The 12,240-nt window shown below is 36.5% G+C and overlaps 1 protein-coding gene across 1 annotated transcript in view; it reads right to left on the bottom strand.

Moving 5' to 3' along the window:
* Window positions 1–12,240, bottom strand: part of ALMS1 (ALMS1 centrosome and basal body associated protein) — a 223,181-nt gene that overhangs the window by 7,443 nt on the left and 203,498 nt on the right. Inside the window, exon 18 of the mRNA XM_042981739.1 lies at window positions 399–519. Within this exon, the coding sequence (XP_042837673.1) occupies window positions 399–519 (121 nt within the window). The remainder of the gene's footprint in view (window positions 1–398; window positions 520–12,240) is intronic.

Here is a 12,240-nt window from a genome sequence, read left to right as displayed (position 1 = left end):
TGGCTATTGATGGACATCTAAGTCAATTTAAATTTTCTGTTATAATAAACAATACTTCAATGATTAATTCTGTCCACTTGTCATTTTGCACATATGCACAATATATCTATAGGCTAAATTCCAAAAGTAAAAGTGCTAGATCAAAGTAATTTGAATAGAAACTGCCAAATTGCCTCATGGGGGTTGTACTCCCAACTTACATGTATGAGTACCTATTCCTTTACACTTGTGCCCAGAAACTTACTACCAAACTTAGATTTTTGCCAGTCTGATAGGTGGCAAATGGCATTTGAGTATAGTTTTAATCTTCACTTATTTTATTGTGAGGTTGAGTATCTTAATATATGTTTAAGGTCTACTTGTATTTCAATGGAAATGTTTAAATTCAAGTAATTTACCTGCTTGTACACCCTTGTTTAACATATGTACATTTTGCTTGTTGCAAAGGGTGGGGCTTGAGCTCCAGAAACTACTGGTAGAAGATGAAATAGAATCAGAAGAAATCACATGGTTTGCCACCTGGAAAAACAAAAGAGACCCTGTTAGCATTACCTGCAGTCAATGGCATAGTCACCTACAGGATAAAGAACACATACAAGCTACCAAGAGCCCTTTCTAATTCAGTTCTACTTGTTGGGATAAAGTTGCTCTCCAGAAAGCTTGTGACAATGTGAACATGTTACCATATAATTTATGATAGGGAGGTGAATGCTGCTATGGTTGGATAAGGGCCTGAGCTGTCTTAACAAGGTAAGCCATAAAGAGTGGGTATGTTCAGGAAATACGAATCAAAACCACAACGAGATACCACCTTACACCTGTCAGAATGGCTAACATTAACAACTCAGGCAACAACAGATACTGGTGAAGATGCGGAGAAAGAGGATCTCTTTTGCCCTGCTGGTGGGAATGCAAACTGGAGCAGTCACTTTGGAAAACAGTATGGACGTTCCTCAAAAAATTAAAAATGCAACTACCCTACAACCCAGAAATTGCACCACTAGGTATTTATCCAAGGGATACAGGTGTGCTGTTTTGAAGGGGCACACGCACCCCAGTGTTTATAGCAGCGCTATCGACAATAGCCAAAGTATGGAAAGAGCCCAAATGTCCATCGATGGATGAATGGATAAAGAAGAAGTGGTGTATACACACACACACACACACACACACACACATATATATATATATACATACATGCACACACACACATATAGACAATGGAGTATTAGTCAGCAATCAAAAAGAATGAAATCTTGCCATTTGCAACTATGTGGCTGGAACTAGAGGGTATTATGTTAAGTGAAATCAGCCAGTCAGGGAAAGACAAATATCATTTGACTTCACTCATATGAGGGCTTTAAGACACAGATATATGAACATAAGGGAAGGGAAGCAAAAATAATATAAAAACAGGGAAGCGGATAAAACATAAGAGACTTAAATGTGGAGAACAAACAGGGTTACTGGTGGGGTTGTGGGAGGAGGGATGGGCTAAATGGGCAAGGGGCATTAAGAAATCTACTCCTGAAATCATTGTTGCACTATATGGTAACTAATTTGGATGTGAATTGAAAAAATAAAATTAAAAAAAAAAAAGAGTGGATATGTTCACAAGACTTGAAGAAACTCCAAAGAGGATGCTAGCCAAAGATTAGCCTGGTGGGTTTTCAGAATGAAATTCTAACTTGACACGTGCAAAACAATTTTGATGAGAGATAAAGAGGGCCAGGAATGACTAAAGAGGTGCTGTCCAGTAAGATCAGACTCAGATACTTATACATGGGTAAATATACAAAGAGCTGAAAGGCCCCATGAGAAGTCCTGAATAACTGGAGTATTGCAAAAATTATTAAAGAGCCCAAAAGGCTTTTAAGTTAGGTTCAGAGGAAATAGAGCAAAGAAGGGTAACTTCATGGATTAAAGTGGATGGTGGAATGCTACTGAATGACAAAAAGATTATCAAAATGTAGTATAAAACAGTATTTCTTAAGCTTGCTCGTCACAACAATCTCCTGGAGGATGGGTCCAAACTCAGAACAATGAATTGGAGTCTCGAGGGGAGGGGTCTGGGCATCTATATTTTGAATAAATGCCAGATGCTTGTCTACTTAAGCAATTTTGGTAAAGGTGAATTGACAGCCAACTCAGGAAAGGAAACAGGGTGTCTACTCCTCTGAACTAAATAAACTATATCCCAGGGCCTTCAGGAGACTTGAAACAGTTTCTTTCAGAAACTTGATACAGAGCACGTTAAGTTAAATGACCCGGGACAGGAAATGTTTTGATTTTCAAAAAGATAAGCATTGCAAACTGGTGGGTTTAAGAATGATGACATATAAAGTGCTAGAATGGATCACCAATCTAATCATTTACAAGCATTTAGAGGTCAAAGAAGAGATAAGCACATTTCAGGCAGTGCTCAAGAGCAGGAAGAACAAGCCTTGCCAGATTAGCATGGTTTTTCTAGTAGATATGGTCACTGACGGGTAGACCAAAAGAATGTGTGGTCAAGGACAGCTAGAGTTGATTAAAATGACGAGACTTCTCCTGACATCTTTGAGGGCAAGATGGAGTTATGGGGGTTAAATGATAAAATAAGTTGGTAGAACCACAGGTGGTTGAAGCATTCTTACCCAAATATTATGAAAACAGAGAGAGGCCTTTATTAATGAGTGGTATGTCTTGCATTCAACAGCAAATATTTACTAAGCACCTATTGTGTCCAGTTACTTGATTTGCTCTGGCTATTCCTTCTTAACATTTTATATATCAGTGTCTTAGAGATATGGGAAGCAGGAGATTTCTTGTACAATGCATATCTGGGAGGGCCTAAATGACTGTCAAGATCCAAAATAATAAACAGGAATGATGGGCCAAATCCAACAAGGGATCATTGTAAAGCCCTATACATCAGGCAGGAGGAATGGCAGCAACTTTGATACAGTAGGAAAAGCTGTGCATCTGAAGTCCAAAGGCCTAAGCCAGTCTCAGATCTTCCCTTTATTAGCTGTCTCTACTTGCATAATCACTGCACTCTCTGTGCCAGTTTACCCAGCTCAAAAAGGGAGCACTTGCATTTCTGAAATTACAGAAGTGTTAGAAAGAACAAATGATTTAGAATATAAGTTGTAAAAAAAATATAAAAGTCATATAAAACTGAGACTATTGTGATGTTAAAAAAAACCAAAACGTATGAATATGTGGTGAGGAAGGTATGACTGACTGGCAATATACTACACCTTCTCTGCAGCTGTAGGAGGTACTGAAATGGACTGACTTTCAGGAAAGATTAAGTATAAAAAGCAAAGTATGCTGCCAGGTCTGTGGGGGAAAAAAAAAAAAAAAGGTCAAAAACATATGCAGGTATTTGCTTTCTTATTGATAAAATACCCATGAAAGAAAAGAACCTAGATTGGAAAGGAAGAAGTACAACTGTTTTTATTTGCAAATGACATGATTCTGTCCAAATAAAATACCAAGGAATCCATAAAGAAGTATTAGAACTAATAAGTTTAGCCAGATTATAGATGTAAGACAAGATAAAAAATCAATTGTATTTCTATATTCCAGCAATAAGCAATCTGAAAATAAAAATTAAGGAAACAACCCCATTCACAACAACATCAAAAAGAACGAAATATTTAGGAATAAATTTAACAACAGAAGTGCAAGGCTTACATGCTGAAAACACTGGCGGAAGAAATTAAAGATCTAAATAAATAGACATTCCATATATGTAATTTAAAAATGGGCTAAAGACTTGAATAGATATTTCACCAAAGAAGACAGAGAAGTATACTTTTCATCAGTATATGAAAAGATGTTCAACATCATCAGTCATAAGGAAAATACAAATTAAAATCATAATAAGATACACTTCACACCCACTACTATGGCTATAATAAAAAAGATGGCTAATACTAAGTGTAGACAAGGAAGTGGAAAGATAAGAAACTTTATATACTGCAGGTGGGAATGTAAAAACATACAGCCACTTTGGAAAACACTTTGGCATTTTCTTAAACATAAACTTCACACATGACCTGGTAATTCTAATTTTCTAATTCCAAAAGAAAACATATGTCCATACAATAACTTTTACACAAACATTCATAGCAGCATTATTCTTATCCAAAATAAGAAACAATCCAAGTGTCCAACTGGGAACTGGGTAAACAAAATGTGGTATATCCATACAATGGAATACTAATCAGCAATAAAAAGGAACTACTGATACATGCTACAACATGAATGAACCTTGAAAACATCGTGCTAAGCCAAAGAAGGCAGATGCAAAAGACTACATATTATATGATTCTATTTACATGAAATGTCCAGAAAAGGCAGAAGGCATATTAGAGGTTGTCTGGGGCTGGGAATGTGGATTGATAACAAGCAGGTACAAAGGACCTTTTTGGAGTGACAGAAATGTTCTAAAACTGGGTTATGGTGATGACTACACAATTCTGTAACTTCACTAAAAATAACCGTACACTTAAAATGGATGAATTCTATGGTATGTAAATTATACTTCAACCAAGCTGTTTTATTTTTATTTTATTTAAAAAAAAATTTTTTTAATGTTTCTTCATTTTTGAGAGAGCGAGAGAGCGAGCGAGCGAGCACGAGCAGGGATGGGCACAGAATCTGAAGCAGACTAGGCTCTGAGCTCTCAGCACAGAGCCCTATGTGGGACTTGAACTCACAATCCGTGAGATCATGACCTGAGCCGAAGTTGGATGCTTAACCTTCTGAGCCATGCAGGTTCAACTAAGCTGCTTAAAAAAAAAATCTCTGTGAAGATACGCAAGAACTAGTAACACTGAGTAGCTCTGGAAAGGAGAGCTAGGTGTCCAAGGAACAGGAGTGGGAAGGACACTATCAAATACTCTTTTATACATTTAAAATTTTGTATCATGTGATTGTATTATCAGTTTAAAAAGTGAAAATAAAACAAAAATAGTGAAAATAAAACCGAGAAGAGTGTGGCAATAGAAGTTTCATGGCTCTGGTGAGCTCAACAGAAGTAAAACATATGTTAGGACATAGAAATGTTCTAGCCACAGAAAGGAAGGTGATAAATCTGCTCTGTCAACATGCTCTCACCATCTGAAGCACAACACGCTTAGTTCAAAGAGACATGTTTAAAAACAAGATATCAGCAAACTTAGTAGACCCAGGAAAGCTGACAATTTATAGGAAGTGAGGTGGGGTAAGGAAGCATGACCTGTGAAAAATGGTTCAGAGTGAAGACCTGAGAGAAAACACTTTTGGGAAGGAAGCAGGAACCTGAGAGGAAGAAAATTAGACCTATTTTCTGTGCCTTCTGAAAACAGAGCCAGGGAGTGCAATGATCGCAGGTTTTGGGTCTCTAGAAGTTAAGACCTTCAATAATAGAGTCTCATACACATGGACAAGCTGCTCATGCGCAGTCAGGGAGTGGTGGAGCTGTCCGCAAGCAGAGGCTGGAGTGCCCTATGGTGCAAATGCAGCAGAAATGACGGTCCCTTCAAGCCCCAGTCTCTTCAACATCCATAGTATACAACCAGTCATGGTATGCACCAATGGGTGTAAAAAACACATCTACATCGGGTTCAATGGCGAGCCTTGGTGTGTGTGTGTTTCTAGTTCAAATCTCTTTCATGATAATTCCTATATCATTCCCTATAAAAAGTAAAATATTTAAAAATAGAAAATAGTCTAAAAAATATTCCCTCTCAACAAAACAGATTTAGTTAGACCTCTAGGATGGTGAAAATCAAAAGGACAGAAAAAGGCAAGTGTTTTCAAGGATGTGGAGAAATTGGAACCCTCATACACTGCTGGTGGGAACGCAAAATGGTGACAATACTTTAGGTAACACCCTGGCAGTTCCTCAAATGGTTAAATGTGGAGTTACCATATGCTCCAGCATATATCCGCTCCCAGGCACATGCCCAAAAGAAATGAGAACATACGTCCACACAAAAACTTGTACATGAATGTTCACAGCAGCCTTGTTAATAATACCCCCCAAAATAGAAGAAAGCCAAGTATTTTTTTACTAAGTGGATGAATAAAACATGTAATGGAATATTCATACAATGGAATATTATTTGGCAATAAAAAGTAATGAATACACTGCTACAATGTAGATGAACCTTAAAAACATTAAGCGAAAGAAACCAGTCACAAAATACATACACATACAATACATACAAGCCAGTCATACATACAATACATACACGTGTTGTATGATTCTATTATATGCAATGTCCAGAATAATCTAGAGAAAGTAGATTAGTAACCACAGCCAGGGGCTGGGGCAGGGGTAAGAGGTTGGGAGAAATACAGGGTGACTTTGCTAATGAGTACAGGGTGTTTTTAGAGGGTGTTGAAAATGTTTAATATTAGATTGGGGTGATGGTTGCACAACTCCATGAATAATACTAAAACCCACTAAACTGTACACTTTACATAAGTGAATTTTATGGTATGTGAAAAATCTCAAAAAAAAGCTGTAAAATGTTTATTCACTATGCAAACTGAAATAATGTAGATTATGAAGCCTTACTTGGAGGAAAAAGCTTCTCATATTTTATGGTCCCACATCTTGTTACTAAAGCAGTGATACAAGAGCAATGAAAGGGGAGCAACAGTGTCATTATCATACAACAAAGCATGAAAAAACCCAACAAAAATATGGGCACTGGATGTTGTAGGCATGATGTAGCACTACACACGCTAGGGCAAGGGCCAGTGCAAACCGTCAGAATCATGCAATCATGCCATGTTGACTTCCACACTGAGTCACAACAATCATCTCATGCACAGGTCTCACTGTGTCTCACAATCTGTGATGACCTACCAAGGGACTGAACATCATTTTTGCTGAATTCATTTACAGATGCTGTTGGTAAACCACAACAGCTATTCTCCTTAGTCCACGGGAGAGTCTCAGGCATCTCCTCAGATGATTCTGTCATCCCTCAGTGCCTGCGTGTGTATCAGCCCGCTCAGTCCTCTACAGTGAGGCTTACAATGAAAAGATTTAAGTGACTACAAATCAACTGACATTATCAACCACCATGGTTTATGCTTTCTGTCGCAGAGTCTCAGAAGGAGATACATGCTGTCTGGCTGCCTGCTTCTGTTTTACTTTCTATTATTATGATAGCAAACTCACCTGCTGATGTCTTATTCCACAACAGGAACTGCTACCATCTCAGAGATGTGTCAGGCTTTTTGTAATACTTTTTAGTTTAATTAAAATCTAGGTGGGATTCGTTCCCACATTTATTGATCAGAGACATCTTCAGATAGACCGTCTTCAAAAAAGCTTTTCAATTAAAAATTGACCATTTTTTTAGAGGGGGGAGAGGCAGAGGGAGAGCAAGAGAATCATGGCTTGACCCCATGACTGTGAGATCACCACCTAGGCTGAAATCGAGTCAGACGCTTAACCCAACTGAACCACCCAGGCACCCACCAAAATTACTTTTTTTAGGTGGAAATTGAGCTTGGCAAAACATATCCAATATTGGAGGAAGGCCATGTCTTCTTTCATGACCCTATATGGCTATTCTTCATATAGGCAATTTGTTCCTGTTGACATTCTGCCCGTCAGATGACTGCTAGGAGATGTTTTTCTTTCAGAGGAATGGGTTTATGCTAGTTAATTTATAACCACTGAAGTTTAGAACCAGAGGTACACACTGATAAGACAGAGTCAAAGTCAGGACTACAGTCTATGGTACCAAAGGACAGTCTCTTCTTGTGAAGTGTTTTTTAGATATATGCAGATCAAACTGTCAACTGTTGTTTCAATAATAAAATTTACCAACCAGGATAGGGTGACACAATCACAAAGTGTCTGTGTAAAACACAACATTTTGATATAGATTTAATTTCTAGAGACAAGATTCAAGTGTACAAAAACAGGAATTCAGGTGGTAACTGTCTGTTAGTCACCTTTAGAGAATCAGAACAGGTCATTTATTTCTGCAAGTCTGGCAGATGGTAACTATGAAAAATCCTCCTTAGAAAATTAAAAAGGCACTGTGCCTGACTAATAGATCCCCAGAAAGTTTTTTTTTTGGTACATGAGTGAGTAAAGATTGCAGAGCCAGAATGATTCTGCATTATGCCCAAATTAAAAAAATGGCCATGAGATTTGATGGTTAAAATATAATGGAAGTACCGTCATTAGAACTGAGGTCAAGAAACTCTAACAGCATAGTAAAGTTCCCCAGATAATGGCAAGACTTGGGCTAGAAAGAAAGAAAACAAACAGATCTAAAGTCCTCAATTAATGTAGGGGAAAACCTAGAAGGTTAACAAATGATTATGAAAGTCTTGTGCAGGGCCGTAGAGCAAGAGGACAGGGGTCCCAAAGAATTTTCTATTAGGTTTGAAAACTTACAGTCTGGAAGTGGCCCCCTTTTTCTTCTCTGCATTCTCTCAAGTATCTTTCCTCTTGGATTTAATACTCATGAGGATTATGATCACCTTTACATAAATGATTCTAAAATCTTTATTTCACTCATGACATACTCATGAGGTCAGATATATCTATATTTTTTATTTTCACTTGGATGTTCTGATCTAACTTCAAGTTTAATAAATGAAATTCCTTCATATTTTGATCAGAATTAGTTTCCTTTTCAGAGCTCTCCATTTTGATAGAGTGTTCACATATTATTTCAGTTGTTCTGGGTAAAAATTTCAGAAGAAACATGGCTATTAATTACCAAGTCCAACTGATTAGAGTCCAGCTTAACAAAAGAATATTAGATTTTTATAATAAATTGTGACTATCACTTACTTATTTAAAAATATCTGACAATTGGCTAAACATCTGGAAATAAAATTATACTCACAGAATAAATTCCATGTAGATTAAAGATTTAAATGCATTAAAAAATATTTAAAAAAACCAGAAGAATTATTTTTTTTAAATAATCTTGAGGTTGGGAAGATCTTTCATAGAATGGAACAAAGAAATAAGTTGAATACATAATACTATTACAATATTAATAAAATATAATCTTGAGAATAGGAAAAAAATCTTCGAAGAAAAATGGACAAGGGATATAAAAAAGTAACCCTCAAAATAAGAAATGTAAATGGCAATCCCTGAAACCTAATGTTAAAAAAATGCATTTTAAAGCAATGAGTTTTTCCACACATCAGATTAGCAAATATTAAAAAGACTGATACTACCCGTAGTTGGCAAGAGAGTGAAGAGACACATATGCTTATACTTTTTGGTGGGAACATATATTGTGACAAATTTCTAGAGGGCATGCAGAGGGCTTTAGATTACAGAGAGTCTTCACGGGGCTCTATCTCACGAACCATGAGATCATGACCTGAGCCAAATCTTAATTGACTGAGCCACCCAGGCTTCCTGATTTAAAACTTCTTGATCAATTTTCTTAATTTATAGTCTCCTAGAAAATCATCCATCTAAATTTAGATATATATCAGCCTAAAGTTACATACAGTAGTCTTTTTGAAGGAAACCACTTCAGTCTGTGGTTACACCCTTCCATCTTGCTTATGTTTTCCATGGCCAGGATAACCAGAGATTTGGTCTACTGGTTTTTTCCAAAGAATCAGATCTTGGTTATATTGATCAGTTTTGGGGATTGACATTAATTTATGTATTTTCTCTTTTTTTGTTCTCATTTTTATATTTATTTTATTATTATTATTTTTAAATGTTTTATTTATTTTTAAGACAGAGAGAGACAGAGCATGAGCAGAGGAGGAGGCAGAGAGAGAGAGGGAGACACAGAATCCAAAGCAGGCTCCAGGCTCCAAGTTGTCAACACAGAGCCAGGCGTGGGGCCTGAACCCATGAATTGCGAGATCATGACCTGAGCTGAAGTCAGACACTTAACCAACTGAGCCACCCAGGCGCCCCTATTTTATTATTTTTTAAAGTTTATTTATTTTGAGAGAGAGAGAGAGAGAGAGAGAGAGAGAGAGTGCAAGTGGGGAGGGACAGAGAGAGAGGGAGAGAGAGAGTCCTAAGCAGGCTCTGCGCTGCCAGCACAGAGCCAAACATGGAGCCCAAATCCACAAACTGCAAGATAATGACCTGAGCCAAAACCAAGAGTCAGATGCTTAACTGACTGAGCCATCCAGGCACCCCATATTTATTATAATTATTAAAACTTTTTCAAAATTTTCATTTACTTACATATTTTTATTTAGATTTTTTGTTTGTTTCAAGTTTTTATTTAAATTCCAGTTAGTTAACATACAGCATAATATTAATTTCAGGAGAATTTAGGGATTCATCATTGACATATAACATCCAGTGCTCATCACAACAAGTGCCCTCCTTAAAATATATTTCCCACTTTATTAATTACTTCTTGAATTCCTTGTTTGTTAGTCTTCTTCCATACTAGAAGACTTATTTCAATTATTTCCTAATTGAACTTGTTTAGAATGTTTTAAAATTATCTATTTAATGAAAAAAATATATAGTTGTTAAATTCCAACTTTATTACCTTGTGGTTAGAAAATATAAGCATAGTTATTAGTCTTCTACTTTGGGGCTTTATCAACATTTTGCCTAAGTAAAATTAATTTTTGGAAATATTCCATGGGCATTTGGAACAAGTGTGGAGGCTGTGTTTTGGGAATGAAGTTTTATATAGATATTCTAAATCACACTTGTTAATATTGCTAGTAAAATCTTTCGTATCTTTTTTTATCTGTTACATGTCAATAGCTGAAAAAATCAATTAAAGTATCCCACTTTTGTACTTGTCACATTCTATCTTATAACTGCATCTGGCTGAATGAACAAATGTATTCTGGTTGAAAGTACGGCAGTAATTCTGGAAGTCTCTAAAAGACTCTCTCCTCCTTTGACATTTATAGAGGGGATAGGGTAGATTCTCAAGACAAGTAACATTTAATTAAAAATGGGGGGGAAAGATCCTTGGTATAGAAATTTATATATATACTTTTTATTAAATTTTTTTAACGTTTTGAGACAGAGAGAGACAGAGCTTGAGTGGGGGAGGGGCAGAGAAAGAGAGGGAGACACAGAATCCAAAGCAGGCTCCAGGTTCTGAGCTGTCAGCACAGAACCAGATGCAGGGCTCAAACTCGTAAACTGCGAGATCATGACCTGAGATGAAGTCGGCCGCTTAACCGACTGAGCCACCCAGGTGCCCCTAGAAATTTGTATTTCTAAATCTTCTGGCCAAACTAGAAATTACTGGCAGAGAAGTGGAAATATAGGGATTTCCATGCATTGCAGTTAGGATATGAACTGGAAAGCAGTTTGGTACTAATGTAGGAAACTTATATAGCTTATGATCCAAGAATTCCACTTCTGGGTATATATTCCAAAGACAGTCTCACACAGATCCAATGGCGGGGGGTATGGACAAGGGTGTGCACTCCCATTTTTCTGTGGTGCTGGGAGTCAGCAGCAACCTGGGTGCCCATCACAGGGAAAATGCATCAGTAAAGTGGTAGATGCACTCAATGGAGTATTATGCAATGATCGGAAACCTGATTAGATGTACATATAGCAATGTAGATAAATGTTAAAAACATAAAAAATATAATGCTTATTGAAAATAAGAAAAAAATGATATGGCTTTTATATAAAATGAAGACACATACGCACATAAAGAATACACATTTTGTAAGAGCTCTTGTAAGCCAAAATATATTTATATAACAAGACCAGTTGCCTATGGAAAAATAGGAATGAGGATGCAATGTGGGGATAAAATTTTAAAAGTGAAGCCATGACCCTAGGAGCATATTCAACTCAACCCTCAGAACCTAAGGTTAAAAATTTGTTTTACTTTATCTTGCCATATTATGGTATATAATACTTTTCTGATCCTATTCTTCTACTCTGCTTCTAGAAAGATTTATTATGACTAGATTGGAGGTACAGATAGGTATTTCAGGCAGACACTAGAACAAAATGAAAAGCTTGAAAATCCTCCTTTCCAGCTCGTAGCTAACATTCTGTGTTTGTTTGATTAGATTGGCTTACCCCACTTTTTTATTAATGTCAAACAAAAACAATTTTTATGGTGCCTTATTAGAAAATATGTTTCTTGTAAAGTTATATCAAAAGACACAGAACATTATAAAGGAAAACATTTATAATGCCACAATTTTAAATAGTTTGTTAATATTTTGTTCCAGTCACACACATACATGTATATATTAAATATATGGCTTTATATCTTGCTTTTGATCTCTTAATGT

Source organism: Panthera tigris, chromosome A3, assembly GCF_018350195.1.
Source record: "Panthera tigris isolate Pti1 chromosome A3, P.tigris_Pti1_mat1.1, whole genome shotgun sequence".
NCBI lineage: Eukaryota > Metazoa > Chordata > Mammalia > Carnivora > Felidae > Panthera > Panthera tigris.
The sequence above is the reverse complement of the archived record's forward strand: the minus strand, read 5'-3'. Positions and strand labels throughout refer to the sequence as shown.